Source organism: Gekko japonicus, unplaced genomic scaffold (genome assembly GCF_001447785.1).
Source record: "Gekko japonicus isolate JY-2015 unplaced genomic scaffold, Gekko_japonicus_V1.1 scaffold610, whole genome shotgun sequence".
Lineage (NCBI taxonomy): Eukaryota > Metazoa > Chordata > Lepidosauria > Squamata > Gekkonidae > Gekko > Gekko japonicus.
Window position 1 is genome coordinate 887,043 of NW_015165846.1, and position 22,619 is coordinate 909,661.

Below are 22,619 nucleotides of genomic sequence, written 5' to 3' on the forward strand. Positions count from 1 at the left end.
TGACTTAGCCTTCCTCATGACAAGGTTACTTGGAAGGCACACTAGCTGCGGGGAGGAATAGAACAGGTACTTTTCACACTGCACCCAAGCATATTGAGAGGAAAAGTCCTTTTCACATGTTCTCAAGGACTCTTTTTATTACCATTTCACGGGCACTCGGGCGACAGGTTCTGGCATTGTGAACAGCATCTACGCTTTCCTTGCTTCAGAAAGAGAATTTCTCTCTTGTGCTTACTTGCAACGCATAGGGAACCAGCAGGTCCGTGAAGGCCTAGATCCTGGCATTCCCCAAACACCGTGGTACGGAGGGCGACTGCGATGTCTCCACCCACGCCTCATCACGCTCTGAGTCAGCCTAGCAATTCGCTTTCAGTTTCGTTTCGTTTGAGTCGGAGCTAACCTGCTTGGCCGCCTGCCGATAAGATTTGCCTTGGCAGCTTTCACAAGCAGAGGGTCGGGCCAGAGAGGTCTTGGCGGTGCAGCTGAAAAGAGGCGAGGGAGCGCGTGGATCATGCCCAAATTCACTTTTAGGGAGAGGAGGGAGATCGGGGAGCAATTTATACAGTTTCTAAAGGATTCTGGCAGGCAAGCCGTGAGCAGCAGAGTGGTACTCAGGACGATTTACAACGAGGAGTTCAGAAACAGGTAAGCCGAACAGAGCCAAGAGGAAGGAGAGCTTAAAAGGATGGCGGTCTAATCAACACCTCGACTCAGAAGCTTCCTAGGTCTGGAGTGAGTATGGACCTCGGCTTTCGGTAGGTTGCAAGCCCAGTTGCCTAGTTAGAGAAATCTGAGGAATCATGCCGTTCTCCTTACTGGAAGACAGTCAGTGGAGCTGAGAGAGAGAGAGAGAGACGAGTTACTTTCCAGTGCCGACTCTTCCAGTTGGGTTTCCTTTTCCCCCCAAGATGGAAAAGCTGAGTGAAGGCCCTGTCTGGTCTGCGTGAGGCCTTCGGTTTGCAAGACTGCTAACGAGAGGGTATCATTGAGGTGATTTATTTATAGGGTCGACGTAAATCGGAAGCAGGTGAACGGCACGCAACACGTACTAGCAGCACATTAAAGACTAACAAAATTTAACTTTTAGTCCTTAAGGTGCTGCTAAACTCCTGCTTTATTTTGCTGCTCTAGAACATTGGATCCTGAATGGCTCCAACGGGAAGAGCCGATGATGTTGAATAACAAACTTTCCAATGAGACAGAGTTCTTTTCTTGTCCAAAGTTCTGTATAATAGTAAAACTACAAGTTAAAAACTGTCTTGTGAATAGTGTTTTGTTTTTTTAATTTAATGCTCTTGCTATACTGTGGTTTAGGAAAGGCTGTAAACCATCAGAAACAGTCCAGGCTGGAAATAGTGTTGTGGCACCTTAAGATTTAAGGTTTTGTGTTCAGTATAAATGGGACAAAGTCAAGGAAAACGGAATTTGATTTTTCTTCCGGGAAGACTTGGTAATCAAGCTTTTCTGAAACATTCAGGGTTCAAGTTACGTTTAGGATTGGAACAGAATGCTTTCTTTGGATCCCCACATCAGTTTGAAAAGGAGGCGTAGGTTGGAAAGACATGGACAGTCCTATGGGGTATATAGACAATAACTGTTAGGAATTTCTGCAACACAGGAATGTGGCTGGGGAGCTTTAGTTCGAGGAGTTGAAAGTTGATCTTCACATATAATTTATTCAGGCAAAGAATGGGAGCAGGATGATTAAACTGTCATGCTTTAAAAATATGGTTTTTGATTTTTCTCAGAGCCACAGAACTGTATATAAGTAGTTTTTGCACATTTTACTGGACCTATCAAAAAGTCAAGACTTAAGACTTTTTCAAATGATGAGTTAACAACACATGCTTGCTTTTTGCCAAAATTAAGATTGCTGAAAAGGAGAAGGGGGAGGACAGGTGACATGTACCTGGTTGCTGTAGTCTTTGTTACCTCAGACTGGAGAAGAACCACCACACTGACAAGAAATGATGCGTCTAGTAAAAGTCTGAAGAAAAGCAGAATAATTAAGAGCTGGAAGCAAACAGATGTGAAGGATGAGAATAGTTCAGTGGGACACACAAAGAATGTGGATGCAGGCAGAATTACTGAAAGAGATGCTTAGACTGGTGGTGAGGTTTGGGGCTAGAAAGTTTAGGAAAGACTTGTGGCTTTTTAAAATATGAGGAATACTGCTAAAAGGCAGTTGATACTGTTAGGAAGACCAAATTTGATTCCTTAAGGAAATAGGGAGTATTCTCAGTTTAGGGCTGAGTGTGGATATTATTGCTGTATGGACTGTGAAAATGCCTGAAAGGTCTGCAGCTTGGTAGATAGCACACGTGGCATAAAAGTGTGTAATTCAAATTGATACAATTCAGCAAAAGTAGCAGAGAAGTAGTAGTAAAGCTGCCAGCTGCAAAATGATTTCCTCACCATTCAGATATTGCAGAAAATCATAAGACATCGCACAGCATTGCTTTCCTGTAAGCTTTGGAATGTTTTGCTCTTTATGAAGCTGGTTTGACCTTACTGAATTTGACTTCATATACTGGCTATAAAATGGGGATAAACTGAAAGAAATGACAGGATTGCCCACTGGAAACAATGCAAGAGGTTCCCCCTCCTTTTCTTCTGGAAGTAATCTCTTAATTTACACCTACACCTGCATTTTGATAAACTGCTTTTTCCTGCTCAGGAAGGTCTCCATTGCTGCTTGAATAGCACCTTAAATACTCAGAGTTGAAGAAAAGGTCGTGAAAAGCCTTGGAGTTTGCATATTTTGGGGGGGGGGAGAGAAAGCAGGGGAGCTTGGTCACAAATAGGAAGATTCAGTCTAACATTCCAGAATGTTCCTGTCTCATTAGCAGTTACAACAAACATTGTGAAAGATCTCTGGTCTCTCTGTCTTCCCTTGTTTGCTTAAGTTTGTATGCACTTAAGGAGAAATCCTGAGGTAATGTGGCTCACCTCGCCCACTCTGCCACCCTTGTAAATGAGGAGCACTGAGTCTTTTCCATACAGTTTTTCTCTTACATAGTTAATAAAGCCTCATTTTAGCTAATCTGCCAAAAGGCCTCTGGATACAGTCTTGCTCTGGGCAAACAGAGGTGTCCCCCTCCCCCAACTCTGCTCCATTTGGTTCAGAGCTGAGTTAAGGTAAATGGAGAGAAGTAGCTCCAGCCTCTGATAAAATGTTTTGGATGCTATTTCCCAAGGTAATCTGCCTTCCTGTGGTAAAATTATAATCCTAATTTGTCACACAGAGTTGTCTTCATTTGGTTTGATTCATTTCTTAGTCATCAAGAAACAGCTTTTTTGAACACTTGGGACGATTTAGTCAGTTGTCTAATATATTGGTCATGAATGTTTAAAGAATTACACTTAGTAGAACAAAAAAGCTACGTTAATAATGAACAGGTTTGGTTCTTAAACGAATTATGAAAGCAGATCGGCTAACCATTGGGTAAAACAATATTGTTGTAAAACAGCAATTTTAACTAATAGGGTATTGGCACTTTTAGCAGTGTTTGGTGAATTAAAACCTTTGGCTTTTATCCTAGAATGCCACAGCCTGTACCTAATTTTTAAAGGAAATTAACAACAGAAATAACAGGAATTATTAAAAGTCCCTTTAAAGGACAAAGTTTGAGTCCAGTGGCACCTTTAAGACCAACAAAGTTTAATTTTGAGCATATGCACACAAAAGCTTATACCCAAGATTAAAGGTTTTTGGTCTTAAAGGTGTCATTGGACTCAAACTTTGTACTGTTGCTTCAGACCAACCCAGCTACCCACCTGAATCTATTTTAGAGAGACAGTTGTGCTATGTAAGCAGGCTGATGCTTTTGGGATGTGACTGCTATCATACCAGGTGGCCAATAGGTAACCTTTTTCTATGCTGCTAGGTTTAGCCTTGATTCCAGTAATATCTGTCTCAGATAAAATGTTTCCCTTGAATCCGCTTCATTGATTTTCCTGTATTATGACTCTTTATTTGCTTCATTTATGCCCCACCTTTCTTCCCAATGGGAACCGAAGTGGCTCAAGGTTCTTTTCTCCTTCATTTTATCCTCAAAACAAAAAGGTTTGTGAGTCCCCCAGCAAGATTCAGTTGCAAACTGGGAATTTGACCCTGGGTCTCCCAGATCTTAGTCTGATACTCTAAGGACTAAACTACACTGTTTCATCAGTGTGCACATTTCAAGCAAATACTCCTTTTACACACAACAAAACAGCAAACATCCTGGTTATTCTAGACTCTAGTGAGCTGCTGGATGGACTCTACTGAGCTGCTCCCAGGTTACACAGAGTGGGATACATCTAGTATCATATATCATAAAACATTTCATCCAGTCTTGGAAGACTGACTTTTATAACTCTTTGGCCATTTGTCTCACTTTCCTCTCCTTGAGACTTCTGCCATACCTGACAAAGATGGTGAGGTGAAGAAAACCCCAGAGCAAATGTTATCCAGAGACTTCACGCAAGCTGTCCTTTGTCCTAGTCTGACAGTCTAGCCACTACCCTATGCTGGTATATGCCAACTAACCACTACCCTATACTGGTATATGCCAGCTGTATCCCTAGAAGTTGTGAGATGTCTGCCAAATGGATTTCAGGATAGTGATATTGCCTGCCTGGTACAATATATCTGCCCTTCATGACTTTTGAGTCTGAACTTGGCAGAAGGGCAGACTGTAAGTGGTGTAAATTGAAAAAACAAACCTTGATAACAGGCACTCTGATCTAACAGCATAAAATACCATAATCTCTCTGGGTTGGATCCTGTGGTCCAGGGCTCAAGGATTCTAGGATCTTCTCTTTCCCTCCCCTCCCCCATCGCCATTTCCAACTCAGAAAAGTTTGTTCTTGGGTCAAGGCAACTGCTGTGGGGAGATGAAGGGGGAGAAATAACTCCTTTTCTTTTTCTTCCATACTGGAGCTCCACTGACCCCAGAGGCAAAAAGGGCAATCTCGTTCCCTTGCCACTCTCCACTGGGGGAGGGAAGATTGGGGAAGATCCCAGACCCATGGGTGTTTTGTGGGTCCATGACTCTATTTGTGGTATATAATGATTAAATTTTTGCCAGTCTCATTTAAGGGTATTTGCTACTTATCGTTGGAATATCGGGATTTATATGGAAAGTGTGCCCAGCAATTCTGGCACTGAAGTAGGGTATGAGAAACTGAAGGGCCATTTCCTGTGTGTCCCAGGGACAAAATGATTTAGAGTTGATGGAAGTTGGAGATTACATTTATCAGGTGATAGCTTATCCTATGATAAGTTTGACCTCATTAGTGAATATTGGTTTCATAACCCATGAAGACAGATTCAGGTGGGGTAGCCATGTTGGTTTGAAGCAGCAAAACAAATTTTGAGTCCAGTTGCACCTTTAAGATGAACAAAGTTTTATTCAGGTATAAGCTTTCTTGTGCAAGCAAACAAAACTTATACAATGAATAAAACTTTGTTGGTCTTAAAGGTGTCACTGGACACTTCCTAACCCATAACTAAGAGAACTCTGTACTTGCTGTCCATTGCTTTGCTGCACACCCAATTGTTTCTATTTTGCTGTTGTGTGTTGAATATGTGAACTGGCACATTTTCCTGAACCACAAATTCCTGGTCCATGAAGGAATGTAATCAGTGCAATTGTTTTCAGACTTCCCCTTTACTTTTGTCTTTCTCTGTGAACTGTTATGTCTGTGGCCCCTATATCTAGAATGCTTTTGCATGGAGAAGAGGTTTAAATGATAAGAAATAACGTTAAGAGGGGAATTACCATCCTGCATTGTTTCTGCATGCAGTCCTGCTCCATTCCTGAACCCGAATAAGGCTTGGTCTGCACCTGCAGCAAAATGAGGTGGCAGGATAGAAGCAGACTGTACTGCTTCAGATAGCAAGTGGAGGAGCAACCTTAGGCATTCACTCTTCCATAAACAATTCTGAACAGCTACTCTTCTATGGGCAGGAAATTTTTCATGTAGCAGACTGCCACATGCAGTCCATTCTATCATTCCACTCTCAGCTTAATTATCTGGGTTAGATCCATAGAGGTTTTTTGCTGGTGAAAGCAGCAGGAAGAAAAGTTGAACTACCCAAAAAAACCATGCAGGATGGAGACATAGTAAGGAAGGGAATTGGGTAAGGCAGAGTGAAAAAGCTGACTGGATCTAACCTTTCGTGTGTGTAGTCTAGCCCTATATAATTCAGTAGTTCTGGTTTCTGGGACTGGCCTCAGTCATATTTGAAGTATTTTTTTGCCACACACAATGCATCAAGCAAAGATTGGTAAACATATACTGAAGATGGCCAGCAGCCTCACTGATGATGCTTAGAAGGTACAAATAAGGAATTTCTTCTTCTAATAAGTATCAGAAAATGCTTTATCAAGAATTAGAGCTGATCAAGTTGGTATGGTCATGAAGTAATTAAAAAAGGACTCTGGACTATATCAGTAGATAAAGAAAGCATGTTAATTGGGAAACCAAGGACAACCAAAAGAATAATCAGCATGCCACTCAGTCAAGGACAGAGAGGGGGTTATCTGTAAGTGGTCAGTCAATAATTAAGGCGACATATTTTTGTTAGAATGAGAAGGGTGTCTGGAGAGAGATATGCACAAATCTAGTTCATGCTGTCTGTGGATATTTGAGTATATGTCAGCTTCTACGAGATTGAAGTTCATGCTTGCCTGCATAAGATGTGTAAGTAAGAAACTCGACTCAGTGTTTCCTCTTACTATCACATATATATATTATATATACACCATATTTTTACATTCAGGGTTCCAAGGCACTGAACATTAGAAAGTTTTCAGATACAAATATAATATTTAAAACAATTAAAGAAAACATAATATAAGCACATATATAAACATATAAACATATACAAACACACAAACAGGGAGGAAGGCACCTTGAAATGGGCCTGGAAGCAAATTGGAGCCAGTGTAGATTGAATAAGACTAAAGTGATATGCTCACTATGACCCACTCAAGACAGCATTGTATACCAACTGTAGCTTCCAGACAGCCTTCAAGGGTAGCCAGATGTAGAGCACGTTGCAGTAATCTAGTCTATATGTTACCAGGGCATGCACCACAGTGGCAAGAGCTTTCCTGCCCAGGCAGAGCTAAAATGGCAAAACACTACTTGCTACCTGTTTATCTAACAGAAGGCCTGTGTACAGCAGCAGTCCCAAGCTACAAACCAGTACTTTTACTGGGAGTGCAGCCTCATGCAGAAAAGGGCATATTGCAGTTCCTGATCAGACACACACACACTCTCTCTCTCTCACAAACTCTCTCGTAGCACCTCCATTCTCCTCTGAGAGGAGGACATCTTGCTGGGTGTTTCCCACCCCATCCTCAGGGAGCCAGGAACCAAAACTTCACTTCCTGTCCTCTTGGTGGGATACGCCCCCTAGCTGAGATTAGTTCCTACCTTGTTAGGGAGAGCAGCACTTTGCTAGCACTCGTGCTCTATTTCGACACTTTGCCCATACTTCTCTCCCCCTTTCTGCCTCTTCTCTTCCTCCTCCATCTGCTCCCCCATGACGCCCCGACTGGGGCATGTCTGAGAGGGAAGACTCGGACGGCTTCTTTAGTGAGGACGAGTCTGGAAAAGCGATCTTGCTGGCTCAGAGATCCTCCAGCCAAGCAAAAGCCATGTCCTCGACTCCTGTGGCTGCAGTGAGCTCCTCCACACCAAAAGAATCTGGTGCGCAAAAACGGCCTCGCTCTCCCGGCTCGGAGCACGTTGCAGGTGCCATCTTGGATTAGGCAGCCAAGCGCAAAATTCCAGATGAGGGAGTTGGAGGCTGCAGGGCGGCTGTTGCTGCTTCCATAAACCATAAGTATGACTAGGACGAATCTCTTGAGATCCCAAATGCCCAGGATCTGCCTGATCGCAGGGATGAGATACCTTCAAAGGGTCTACTCGTGATTAGTTTTAACAGCGGCAGCAATGCGTTACAAACGCCGGAGGTAATTAAATTCTTTAAAGAAACTGTGAGGGAAGAATTTGCCAGCATGCATAGGGGTTCCCATTCGGAGTATAGGTGCCCCCCCATGCCCTTCCCAGCCAGGGGGCTCACGGAGAGGACTGTTTTGAGAGCCCAGAAGAACACAGACCCAGATGGCCTACTAAGGAGGCTAGAAAGACCAATTGCTATTCCCTGAGAACAGACCCCCAATGGGACATGTCCCAAGAGGAGGATAGTGTGATTGTGGAATGGGAGGAGGGAGAGCTTTTCAGACGAGGAGGAGGAGGAGGAGGTTCCAGAACCCTCCATGAGATTTTTCTAACCTGAGGATTATTCGTATTTACTTAAGAAAACAATGTCTGCACTAGAATTAATCCCTAAACCCAAAGCTGATGGCATGCTTGAGGCTGACTCAGCGGATGGATCCATACCCAGGAACAGCAAGGACTATTTTCCCAGAACCCCCGGTTTTGAAAAAGTTTTTCCCTTCCCCGAGCTCTGCTACACTTCCATCATTACATCTCAGGCTGCCATGTGTTAGTCAGGACAGACAACATTGCAACCAAATCATACATAAATCACCAACGGGGCTCCAAATCCTCTCGCCTGTGGCTGGAAGCGTCAAGATTCTTCCTGTGGGTGGAGAACAACCTTGCGTCCATCAAGGCAGAACACATCAAGGGGACCACGAACATTCAGGCCGACTGGCTCAGCTGCTGGCAGATTCAAGAAGTGGAGTGGTCCCTGAAGTGGGACCTGTTCCTGTCCATAACGCAGATCTTTGGCCATCCGGACGTCGACCTATTCGCTTCTCCAATCAACTTCCAAGTGGAGATGTACTTCACTAGGTTCCATCACCATGGTGCAGAAGCAACGGATGCCTTGATGTCTCCCTGGCCTCCTGGCTTGATGTTTGCATTCCCGCCCATTCCAGTCATTCCATGATTCCTCAGGAAACTGAAGGAACAGAGAGCGGAGGCCATCCTGGTGGCCCCCTATTGGCCACGAAGACCCTGGTTTTCGGAGATTCAGTGCCTGTCAATCCTTCTACACCTCACCCTCCCTGTGTCCCCCGATATGCTGTTACAGGGACCGATTTGGCATCCAGATCCCGGATGGTAACATCTGACCATCTGGCGGTTGAGTGGGAAGGCCTCTTTAGGCTAGGCTATTCAGAGAAGGTGATCGACACCATTCCGGCATCCTGAAAACAATCTACATGCCATATCTATAATACCACTTGGAAGGCCTTCGTCCGGTGGGCAAGAAGGAAATCAATTGACCCGCTGAAGCCTCGTCTCAAAAATCTTCTTAACTTTCTCCAAGACGGACATGACTCCAAACACCGAGCATCTACACTAAGAAGACAAGTCGTGGCCTTGTCTACAATGCTCCCTCGCTTGGGAGGTTGGGCTCTCTCTATGCACCCCCACATCAAACAATTCCTGAAGGGGGCATCATCCCACGATCCTCCTGTAGCTCACAGATTCCCTTCCTGGAGACTGAATGTGGCCCTGGAAGCGTTGACCAAACCTCCTTTCGAACCGATTAAAGAGATTTCGCTCAAGTGGCTTTGTAGGAAGACACTGTTTCTAGTGGCAGTGACCTCTGCCAGACGAGTTTCCAAATTGGGGGCACTCTCAGCTAATCCCCGACTTTGTGTATTCCACAAGGACAAAGTTGTGTTGATACGTGACCCTACATTTCGCCCCAAGGTCAATTCCAGATTCCATAGGTCCCAGGAGATCTGTCTCCCATCCTTCTGTCCAGATCCTTCTCATGCCCAAGAGCGGGTCTGGCATTCCCTGGATGTTCGACAGGCGTTGACAGCGTTCCTCCATTGTACCAACTATTTCAGAAAATCGGAATCTCTGTTTATTTCAGTCTCTCCACCCAACAAAGGGCGTAAAATGTCCAGCTCCACTATCAGCACTACACTCAAGCAATGTATCGCGGAGGCTTATAGAGCACAAAAGATGATCCCACCAGCAGGGATCACGGCTCATTCCATCCGTAGTGAGGCCACCAGTTTGGCTTTCTCAAATAGGGCTTCAGTGGAGGAGATCTGTAAGGATGCTACGTGTTCTTCAGTGTCTACCTTTGTCAAACACTACAGAATCAATGTTTTTGACTCTGCTGACGCTTCCTTTGGCCGGAGCGTTCTTCAACAGATCCTAGCAGACTAGACGGTAACCCACCCGGAATTTGGACACTGCTCTAGGAGGTCCCAGCAAGATGTCGTCCTCTCAGGGGAGAGTGGGCCATTAGATACTTACTGTGAAGGGCCCTTCTCCTCTGAGATAAAGGAGGACATCTTGGGCCCTCCCAAGTCATCGTCTTCTATTTCTTCTTCTCTTTCTTATCTCTGTTTTTTCCTATCTGTGCTGCATTCAGTACTTCCTGTTCTCTCAAATTGTTATTCTTGTTGCAGGAGTTATGCTATTAATTGTTTTACGATCATTGAACAAGTTACTGCTTTTTGGAGCTCCTAACTGAGCGAGGGGGCGTATCCCACGAAGAGGACAGGAAGTGAAGTTTTGGTTCCTGCCTTCCTGAGGATGGGGTGGGAAACACCCAGCAAGATGTCCTCCTTCATCTCAGAGGAGAAGGGCCCTTCACGGTAAGTATCCAATGGCCCGTTTTGTCAGGATTAAGTTTCAGCCTGTTAACCATAGTTAAAAACCATCAAAACATCATTGGAAGTAAAAACAAAACAGGGGTGAGAGCCAGTTTGGTGTAGTGATTAGGAGCATGGACTCTAATCTGGGAGAACCGGGTTTGATTCCCCAGTCCTCCAGATGCAGCTGCTGGTGTTACCTTGGGTCAGTCATTTATTTATTTATTTAACCTTCAATTTATAAGTTCTTTCAGAGCTGTTCTGAAGACAGCAGTTCTCCGGAGAGCTCTCTCAGCCTCACCTACCTCACAGGGTGTCAGTTGTTGGCAGTGGAAGGGAAAGGAGATCGTAAGCCACTCTGAGACTCCTTTGGGTAGTGAAGGGCAGGGTATAAATCCACTCTCCTCTTCTCTCTGTCTAAAAATACGTCAAAAAATAACATAAAAAACAGTTGGTCCTAAACAGGAAAAAAAGACATAAAATTGGGCAGCTAATAAAACAGTAACAGGGAGGGGTGCATTCCCAACAGAATAAAAACCTATTTGCCTGATGCCTAAATCTCCTGTGGGGAGAAGTGCCAGGATTGAGGAGGTTACCTAATATCAGATAGTGAAGGCATGCAGAGCGAGGTCTCTGAGAAAATCTCATTTTGTTTACAGGTTCATGTGGGAGAAAGTGATCTATCAGGTATCCTGATCCCAGGCTGTGTATTGTTTTATAGGTACCAGTACTTGGAATTGTGTAGGGGTTGCAGAGTGTCATGCCTGCCCCTGCTGATGTCATGCCTGCCTTTGCTGATGCCCCTGAACAGGCTCCTGAGGACCCTGAACAGGCTCCTGAGGACAGTACTGCAGCAGAAAGGCAAAGACTGGATCCTGTAGCTGAAAGCTATCTAAGTGGTGAGGAGGATAGAGCCTCCCAGGGAACACCTGCAAGGGATCAGTCTCTGCTGCAGCCCAGTAATTCATCATCAGACTCGCCTCCACCTGTAACCAGGCTCAGGAATGTAAGAAGACAACAGCTGAGAGAGCAAAGGCAGAATGCACGCATGCGTGCCAGAAGATCTCTTAGCCCTGATTACTGACAGGATCCTGTCCTCACTCCTGGCTAGCTAATGAGTTGATTAGCTAGCACTGTATATATGCAAGTCTGTTGCCAGCAGTCATTTGTGCTGGCAAACGTCGTTTGTTCAGGACCTGAATCCTTGCATCTCTGCTCCAGACCTTGTGGAATTCTTCTCGGCTTGATCCTTGGCTTTTGACCTTCGGCTTTGTTGACCCTGCGTTCATCTCTGACTCCTCTGGTATTGTTGTGATTTATGGACTTGAAACTTTGGTATGTCTGACCCTGCTTTTGGACTGTGATTTAAACCTGCTTGAACCTTGCTACCTGATTTGCCCGGCTTGACCTCGGACTGTTCCTGGACTTTTGCTTGCTTGTGTCACGCCCCCTGGTCCTGCCGTGACAGATTGCCAGCACCCACAACGCTCACACATCCCCACCATGGAAGACGGAGCAACCGGAGGTGTGGACCCCATGGAGGAAATGCTAGCACAGGTACAGCACTTAACTCAAGCTGTGATTGCTTTGCAACAACAGGCTGCTACAAATGCTGTTGCTGTAGCAAATGCTGGTACACCTCCCCCACGTTGCCCAATAAATCCTCCTGATCGTTTTCAAGCAAGGGAAACCTTTTACCTTTGCCTTACTTGGAATTGTGCCCAGAAACAAACTGTCAAACTGGTGGAAATCTGGAGGAGAGGAGATTGGATTTATACCCCGCCCTTCACTTGGAGTCTCAGGGCGGCTTACAAACTCCTTTCCCTTCCCCTCCTCACAACAGACACCCTGTGAGGTAGATGGGGCTGAGACAGCCCTTTCAAGGACAGCTCTGACGGAACTATGGCTTGCCCAAGGTCATCCAACAGCTGCAAGTGGAGGAGTGGGGAAACAAACCTAGTTCTCCTAGGTTACAGTCCATGCACTTAACCACTACACTAAACTGGTGTAAAATTTGCAAAATGCGGTCCCTATAACCTATACCTTCTAGCAGCCTAGCCGGTACATTTTGAACCAGGTGAAGTTCCTAGGCAGTCTTCATAGAGTTCACTGCAGTAATCCAACCTCCATGTGATTGGAGTATGGGTAATTGTAGTCAAGACATATCTCTTGAAGAAGGGTCTGCAAATGGTGAACTACCAAAGCTGGTTAAAGTCTGTGTGTTCTACAGAGAGGATCTGTGCTTCCCATCTGTGGCTATGGATCACTCGATCCATTTTTATTCCATCCTTGTTCTAAGGAACACATGGCAGAAGTACATGAACCCCCCCTTTCTATTTCAGCTCACTGTAACTCTGTGTGATAGATTAGGCTGAGAGGTGACTGGCCAAAGGTCACTTAGTGCAACCTAAAGCAGAATTATGCCCTGCTAAATCCATTAAAGTCCGTGGGCTTAGAAGGGTATAACTCTGTTAAGCATTACACTGTTAGTCAATGATTGGGGAACCAGTGTGTCCCCAGTCATAATCTTACCCCCTAAACATTACACTAAACTCTGTATCTAGAAGCCCCCCCCCCCCCCCCCAAAGAAACACACTGTCACAAGCCCCAATACCTCCACAGTGTTGCCAGGTGGGCCCACTCCAAGAGAGTGGTAGGGTTTGGGCAAACAAAACAAAAGGCTGAAGTGTGAATCCACGTGACTCAGAGAACTGCTGCCACCGGCTTCTTTGACTACTCAGCCAGAGACCAAAGCATGTGGCCCTTCCTAGGTCTAAACAAGAAATCAACCCTCTAAGGTTTAACACTCACAAGGCAAGTCCCAAAACAAGTTACTTTGGTAGCTGTACCTAACTTTGGCCAAAGTACTGGATTCAGATTGAAGCCTCATGAGTTCAAAAACACACCCAATTATAATTAGAGTGATTTATTGAAAGAATGTGCAGGAATATACATCAGAGAATAAAGAACAGTGAGAATAAATTAACAAATCTAAATAGCTAACCTAGATACTTACAAACAATGGTTCTCTAATCCAGAGAATACTTAGGAAGGCAAAGTCCAAAATAGTTTTAAAGTCCAACGTGAGTCCATCCATTGTGGCTCATCCATCAGAGTGTCGCAAGACAAGTTGTATTCAAGCCAAGGGTTAAACTAGAATGAAGAATCTTTGCTTTATGCCTCATGGCCTATACAGGCATGATTTAGGCTAGCCAATCAAACATAGGCCCAATGATGTAACCCAACTGACCATTGGTGTTACTGACCAGTGATGTAACCAATCAGGTGATATTGCCAATTAGTATCTGATGTTCTCCAGTTTCATCAGATTCAATTAACAAGCTTCCATAAATCCTTGCATTAACAAGATGGAATGTATAGGCCCACGTAGGTTTTTTTTTAAACATTTAAGACTGGTGAGATAGATACCCTGCACCTGTGAACTGCCTCCTGTCCTCCCTTATCTCTCAGAGTCACTGTCAGGTTAGCCTTGATGTTCAGAGAATAGGCATTTTCCATATTCTGTAGGACTCATGCCTGAACCAAAGTTTTGAGTTTGAACAAGAGACTCTGAAGTAACCTAGTCTCTTGACACACATCTGCTCCATAAGGACAGGTATAGTCTTGTCCAGAACAAGTAAGCTTAGACTCTTTTGTCATCTCACTCCTATCTGGGTTGAGCTTCTGTTTATGGGCCCTCCTCTTGGCCATTTACTGCCTCCAGGTACCCATTCAGGCCATCCATTGTCTCACAGTTGCTGGACAGCCAGTGCGATGTACTGGTTAGGAGTGGCGGACTCTAATCTGAAGGACTGGGTTTGATTCCCCACTCCTCCATATGAAGCCTGCTGGGTGACCTTGGGCAAATCACAATTTTCTCAGAACTCTCTCAGCCCCACCTGTCTCCTAAGGTGCCTCTTGTGGAAGAGTCAGGGAATGTAATTGTAAGCCACTTTGCGATTCCTTGAGGTAAAGAAAAGCAGGATATAAAAACTGACTCTTCCTCTTCTTGTTCACTTAACTCAGTTGAGAATGGGGAAGTCAGGAAGCTGTATGCGCGCTCTCTCTCTCTCTCTCTGTATATGTATATCACCAGGAAACTATGATTTGCCTGTTTTGCACAGATAATAGCTTCCTAATTCTTATGGCCAAACACGAGCTTTGCTGATATGCCTAAATGTTCCATGGGAACTCTTGTCTAGTTGGTGTTTAGCTCTTAGTTTCATTTCCATTCTTGTGGTATTGCCAGTATATATCCATGCAGTGTCCCTTGAGCAAAATCACTCTAATAGTAATTTGAATTCACAGGTGGACACAGTGAAAAAGGAAAACTAATTTATTGTTCCGCATGTTGTGTGTGTTCCCTGAGGATTGTTGAAGTTGTTATTGAATTATTTGCATGAAATGTCTTAAATACCTCTGGTGTGTACAGTGTATGCATTTGTGTGTGCATGCAATAAGACATATGTGCTTTTAACATGTTCACAGAAGTGAGAGTATATGCCATACTAATGCCATATTTCAGCTGTGGTAGAATCCCTTCCCCCCAATCTCTTCTATGCAGATGTATGAGAAAGGAAGTCCTCTTGGGCATTCAGTTGGACATGAAGCCCTCAGCATGCCAGTGGTTTAGCTTCATTTGCCGAATTAACATTCTTGCTTTTGTTTGTTCTTGCTTGGGCAGAGATAACGAAAGAAGACCCAATTTCTCCAGTGTGCTGTTTACACTTCGGCAAAGCGGCCGTGCTGTAGTATCCGAGGACATTGTGCAGTTTGGCTCTGTAAGAAATGGCTGTGTTGTTGATTCTGGAATTTTGTCTTGATGGGTTAAGCATGATTACCTCACTGAATGAGCCACAGGAAAACCAGAAGTGTTTGTGGGCACCGGCAGGCATCATGCAGTCTTCTCTCCCAATTGATAGTTTTATACAAGTTTTTAATTAAAAAATACTGACTTGTATTATTAAGTGTTCCATAACCAGCTGTTTAAAGCATCAGTTTAATCGATGTATTTGACTGTGCCATAGAATTTTGACACACTCTGGTGGGTGGGGGAGCAGGCCATGTTACATCCAGGCTACTGTTCAAGTTAGGAGGTTGGTTGGTGGGGCTCAGAAACAACACATTGACAAATTGGGAACATAAAATCCAGTTACTTGATTTGTTTGCTTTTATATACAACCTGCATTTCTCCCAATGGTGACCCAAAACAACTAACATCATTGTCCCCTCCTCCATTTTAAGATCAAGACGGGTAGCCATATTAGTCTGTCTGTAGCAGTAGAAAAGAACAAGAGTGCAGTAGCACCTTAAAGACTAACAAAAATTGTGGCAGGGTATGAGTTTTCGTGAGTCACTGTGACCCTGCCACAAATTTTGTTAGTCTTTAAGGTGCTACTGCACTCTTGCTCCTTTCTGCTCCTCTGTTTTAACTTCACGACAGCACTGTGAAGTCAGTTAGGCTGAAAGCGTGACTGGCCCATGGTCACTAAATACTATTACTCAATGAAATAACTATAGTGTTAAAAGTACTTGATCACCAATCTTGAGAAACCATAGACAAGACATTTCCTTTGTCAAAATACAGTAGAAATTTTAAGCCTCCACTATATATTTAGTTACTGATCTTTAAGTATCCAAAGCACTGTTAATGCTTAGTACTTCTGATATTTAGCACTAGCTTTTGGGTATCCTGTTCATTTGATATGGTAGCCCTTGTTCCTAGACTACTGAAGCAATTAACTTCGCTATCTGGAATTCCGGAAAACATCTGCCAATTTGTTTAGAAAGGGCTGAGCTAGATGTATGGTTTGTTTGAATCCATATAAGGAACAAGGAAATAATACCAGCTATGACTCTCCAAGGGAAAAGCTCTTTGGCTAAACAGCTACAAGCAGTTGCTTGGCAGGGCAGTCTCCTCCTTGGCAACTATTTGCAGTGTTTTGGTCTAATAGGTGGTGATCTGGTAGCTATAGCCCCAAGTCATCATTTCCTTGTTTCTTGAGCTTTTTGATCACTAAAACCAGAGACTGGAGAGAGCTGTATGTATGCTGCAATTTGGGTAGTGCACAAACATGGAAAATGGTGATAACAATAACTCCACGTGTAGCCCTTGAAGTTGCAAAGACTGAGGGGGCAAGTCCCACAAATAGAACTTGTAAAGCATACAAATATATGCAAATCTGTGTAATTTATACAACCAATATAGACTTTTGTTGTCAGAAGAGCTAAATTAGTGCAAAAATCTGGGGTGGGGTCCAGTCCCGTGTGTGTTAAGCTGAGATCACACATATCCCTGATCAGTGGTTCCCATCCACTCTTCAGAAGCAGGGGTGTTATTGAAAATGCTCCCATGGATTTTATTTATTTAGAACATTTATATGCTGCCTTTCTACCCAAATGAGGTTCCCAAGGCAGTGAGCATCAAGGCATTAAAATATTTAGAACAACATTTAAACCATATATATAAATATTTAACAATAAAATAAAAATATATAGACATACAAAACACACAACCAGGGATGCTCCTGTATTAGCACTAAAGGGTTTATCCCCATGGCTATTAATTTGTGACCCCCCCCCCGCGCCCCCCCCCGCACAGAAACTTTATGCTGTAGCCTTTGTCTTAATTGTTGCTGAAAGCCTTCCTGTTATTCCCTTTGTATAGGTGCAGAGGAAAGTGAAGTTTGCCAATCAGTACTGGAGACCAGGAAATGATGCTAGAGATCAGACTCCTCTCGGTCCTGGATCAGGTACTGGCCCATCTCCTCGAAGACCACGTGCTAAGGACAGGTATGGGACCACTGGGGGGAGTGTGAAAGTGATGTACTATAGAAGGTTGTGATGTGGATCACTGTTTATTCATCATCGATCTTTTGTGCAGTCCCACATGGGGACTGCACATGAGCAGGCCAGCAATCAGATACGTCTTTATAGCTAAAAGCCTTCAGGAGGCGCTGTGTGCTGGAGCCAGAAGCTTGTTGCCACCCAGGGACCGTGTGCTTCTGTGCAGCAGCGCTCCCACCCTCAGTACATTTTTTGCTGCCAAAGGAGAGTGTCATGTTCTCCCTCTGAGGCGGAGGACATCTGCATGGCTTATTCCCACCGTGCCAATAGGGAGGCAGGAAGAAGTCTTTTCCCCTTCCTGTTGGCGCCCTCGGAATAGCCCCACCTTAGTTCTGTTCCTGCCTCACTAAGGAGTAGCAGCATAGATCAGATTGCTCTTACTTCAGATTTTAAAACCTTTTTTCCTTGTCTTTTCCCTTCGTTGTAGCCTTTCCTTTGCCCTTTTTACTTTTATTTCAAATCTCATCTTGATCTCCTCTCTTTCTCTTTCGTTTTCTCTGCTTCTCTGCTCCGATCTTGGAGTGAGGCCCCTAGGGTCCGTCGGCCCGAAGAGTTTTTCCAGAGTCTTCATTGCCATCGCAATGACAGCGAGAGAGCCTCCTGAGGTCTTCTCCTCGGGTGACGAGGGAGATGTGCTTGCCACGTCACCGGCAGCGCAGGAAACCATCGGGCCCGATCAGCTTTCGCAGCTTGATCGTGCGCCTACAACGGAGGCTGCTGGAGCGAAGGCGGCGGCATGGAGCGCCAAAAAGTGCCGCTTGCAGCCTGATTCGGATGAGCCCGCATTTTTATTTCCCCGTCCTCAGACGGGCGGCGGCCATCTTGGGGATCCGGCTTCGGGCCTTGGACCCCTGCTGGGAGCAACGCCGGCAATCGCGGGAAGCGATAGACCGCGTCTCGTCAACTCCCCAGCATCGGAGCCCTCGACTACAGAAGACTCGCAGTCGGGTAAGCCACCGCATAACGCGGTTTTAGTAGATCCTACTGAGCTCATGAACTTCATTAGGCAATCCATTCAAGTGGAAGTAGCCAAGACTACTAAGCCCCAGCTACCACCCCGACAGGGGAACCCTCTACAGGAGGTTCAGACACATCTCCCCTTAGGCTGGCCCACCAAGGCGGCAAAAAAGGGCCCCCCCTCCTCCTCAAATAACACCCACAGAGGAACAGTGGATGGAGGAGTTAGAGTCCAATGCATCCTCCACTGAGGAACATGAGGAGGCTGAATTCTTATCAGAGGATGAGTTGGAAGAGCTCAAGATACCAGAACAGTCCAGTCGATTTTTTAAATCAGAAGACTATCAATATCTATTGACTAAGGCAGTCAAAGCTCTGGAATTGCATGATATACCTGCTTCTGAGTATCAGAAGTCAGTCAGAGCAAAAATTAGATCCAAGTCTGGTGGCAATAAAGAATTCTTTCCACCAGAGGAACATTCTGACAAAGTATTCCCATTCCCTGAATACTTTGAGCGTCAATTGAGATCGGGCTGGGACAAGCCTGTTACAAACAAGCAGTTTCCCTCATTTGCAAAAAAGTTATATGCTATGCCTAATTATGCAGATGAACTGTTACAGGTCTCTCCAGTAGATGCTCCCGTTGCACCACTCCAGACGGCGGGCCTAGTATCCGAAGATGGATTGGGCAATCTTAGGGAAGCCACAGATAAGAAATTAGAGGCCACTCTTCGAAGAATCCACGAGTCCATCATCATGATGGTTCGGGCAGCTTCCACGGCTTCATCGCCGCTAGGGCATCGATTGTATGGCTACGCAAAATCATGCAGCTCATACCGGAAAACAACAGAGCCCTACTGGAAGGAATATCTTGCACACTCAAGTCTGACTCATTTACAGCGGACACCACCTTGGACATCATATCATTTGCCTCAAAGGGACTAGCTTCCACAGCGGTCGCCAGGAGAATACTCTGGTTACGAGCTTGGCAAGCAGACTCACAGTCCAAATCCATAGTGACTGCATATCCCTTTCAGGGAGACCGTTTATTTGGAGAGGCGCTCGACAACATTCTAGTTGAAACAAGAGATAAAAAGAAGGCGATGCCTCGGTCGCTGAAACACCCGGACAGACGCACTTCTCAGCCCTTTTGGTCCCAGCACACCCTGCCGCGTTTTCGTCAAGATTCCAAAAGACCATCATGGGAGTCCAACAGACAAGTCAACAGGCACGGCTCCTTCAACCCCCGATTCCAGAGGTCTCAGTTCGGCAGGAGTGACAGAGGTGCGAGGGAGACTAAGCCCAAACAAAACTGACTGTGCCGATTTGCCGGTGGGGGCACGACTTCTTCATTTCACAGAGACTTGGTCAGACGCACAGGCGGATGCCTGGGCGGTAGAATTCGTGTCCCAGGGATACACAATCGAGTTTCTTCACCAACCCCCACAGAGATTTATTCAGTCTTCGGCAAGCAAATCTGCAAGCAAAAGAACCATCATCAACAAGGCCATTCAACACCTCATCAACATCAAGGCCATCGAACCTGTTCCCAAGGATCAGAGGGGTCGCGGCGTTTACTCCATCCTATTTATGGTTCCCAAGAAGAACGGGGATTGTTATTAAGATTTTTATTGTTTTTCTTTACATAACAACAACATAACAGTGTAAGCAAATATAGAATTAAAATGTGGTTAAGAAACCAAGCTTTTTGACATACTTACGTATGTATGTTTTGTACAGTATCAGGTAAACAATGTTTTTTTTAAAAAAAACAAAACTCTGTGCGAAGATAGAAACATTTCTCATTGGTAGACTTCAAATATTACCATTGTATGGTGAGTAAAATCTCACTGCTTAAACCAATTAATAAAAATTCATTAACAGTAACAGTATAGCATTGAATAGATAAGCTAAATATTATAACATTAATTATATATATAAAACTTAAATAATACATACGTATACATATAAATAGTAATAAATAATAATAATAACGACAACAAGAACAACTATATTAATAAGAATACAAATAAAATAAAATATCAATTACACATCAAATCCATTTATAAAATTGGGACCACTCAGAGGAGATGAATTGTTGTTGAGATAAATAATCTAGGATTGGGAACCACTTTCCAATAAACTGTTCATGTTTAGAATTCTGTGACGTAGTGTCTAATTTGTTTGTTACTGATTCCATTAAGTAATGATTCCATAATTTTTTGAACCAAATTTCTGATGTTGGTGCCTTATCATTTTTCCAGAGAGATGCTATCGAGGTCTTGGCAGCATCAAGCATTATTTCAATGGTTGCCTGATGTGGTCTCTCCAATAAATCTTGTGGCCAGGTGTTCAGGAATAAAGTTTCCGGGGTGAACGGGACTCGTATAGAAGTTACATCTTCAATAACTTTGATAACTTCATGCCAGAACATTTTAATTTTACCACACTCCCACCAGCAATGGGCATAGTCTCCTACTTGCTGACATCCCTTCCAACAATTTGGGGATAATGAAGATGATATATGGGAAAGTTTTTGGGGCGTTGCATACCACCTAGTCATTATTTTTAAATTTTGAAATCTTATTGCTATAGACTTGGTTGTGAAGCTGGTGGAGTTCCAAAAAGTAGACCAGGTTTCATCATCTAATGCTGAATCGCATTCCTTTTGCCATGCGTATTGATATTGCAGTGAGGCTTTGGAAGCATTGGTAATCAGAATAGAATATATTTTGGATATAAGTCCTTTATTTACTTCAAGAACGGGGATTGGAGGGCGATCCTGGATCTGAAATTTTTAAACAGGTTCTTCCATTTACGACATTTCCGCATGGAAACACTGAAAGCAATTGTGGATTCCCTATCCCCCAACGAGTTCCTGACGTCCATAGATCTGACGGAAGCGTACTTACATGTACCGATACATCCTGCACACAAGCGGTTCCTACGTTTCTGCATCTATGGTCAGCACTTCCAGTATCGAGCACTTCATTTCAGGATATTGTGATATTGTGATCATCATCTTACTAAATGGTGTAGGTCAGGTATGCATGTGTAGTAAAACATTTGTGTGTTAAGTTCATGATCTAAGGGAACGTGGGAAAAGTTGCATTTCTTTGAACAGTGAACCTGCTTGGAGGCCTTTTGCTCATGAAAAGGTTTAATTTGAAAATCAACACGTCTGCTAAATAATTTCATGTTAGAGTTCTTTTCACTCCCTTGGTTATAGCTTGATTGTGTGCATTTGCTCAGTAAACAGCAGCCTGAATGGCCCAGCTTAGCCTGGGCTCATCAGAACTTAGAAGCTAAACAGGATTAGCCATGGTTGGTACTTGGATGGGAGACCGCCAAAGAAGACTGGGGTCCCTATGTGGAGGAAGGCAATATGGCAAACCACCTCTGCTCATCTCTTGCTTGGAGTGCCCCATGGATGGGGTCACCATGAATCAGTTGCATCTTGACAGCATGTTTTTCTCTGTCTCATCCATTGCTTAGTAATAGTCCCACAGTGTTCATAGTTACCTCCTTTGTGATTTTTTATGCGGTCAGTCTGCAGTTCTCCTTCAGTGGGAGGAAGTCATCCAGGAACTGGTTAGGTCACGCCTCTGCTCGCTCGATGGGCTATGCAAATTTCTTTTGTTGCGTAGCTCCTATTGGAGTGGCCTAGGCTGACCTCTCCAGTTCTTGCATAGCCTTGCGCTCGGTAGGACGTCTGGAGCGCCTGCTCTAAAGCAGAGGAAGTACAAAGAAAGAGAACAGAAAAACAACAAGACCAGATGCCAAGAAGATCTTCCCTTCCAGGAGACGCCTGAAGATGGTCCAGGATGAGAAGAAGAACAAAGGCCCCCCTCCACCTCCTGAGGTGCCAGAAGGAGGAGGAATGGCCGCGATGGAGGTCCCCGCGGAGCAGCAGCCCATTACTTCCGAGGCACCGGGAGTCGGGCAGCAGGATGCTCAGTGGCTGGAAGAAGCACTGTGGCAACTGCAGAAGGAAGGCTGCTCCACCAGCGTGGGGCTGGCTGAGCGCAATGAGCCAGCCGGTCCCTGTGCCCACCCCCACACACACGTGACCCAAGATGGTGGCACAGCAGCGGGCGGTGGCGGCAGGATCCAGCGGTCGAAGCCTATGAGCTCCTGCTCCCAGCTGCACACCAAGAAAACAGCGGCAGCGTGGCGGCCAATGGCGCAAAAAAGAAGCAACGCCATGGGAAGAACTCAGGGCCAGGGAGC

At 44.7% G+C, this 22,619-nt stretch overlaps 1 protein-coding gene across 1 annotated transcript in view; it reads left to right on the plus strand.

Moving 5' to 3' along the window:
• Nucleotides 1-452: 452 nt before the first annotated feature.
• MOV10 (Mov10 RISC complex RNA helicase) overlaps nt 453-22,619 on the plus strand; it is a gene marked incomplete at its 3' end in the record, with an annotated part of 40,208 nt that continues 18,041 nt past the window's right edge. Inside the window, exons 1-3 of the mRNA XM_015411064.1 lie at nt 453-645; nt 15,271-15,367; nt 17,254-17,378. Of these exons, the coding sequence (XP_015266550.1) occupies nt 512-645; nt 15,271-15,367; nt 17,254-17,378 (356 nt within the window). The remainder of the gene's footprint in view (nt 646-15,270; nt 15,368-17,253; nt 17,379-22,619) is intronic.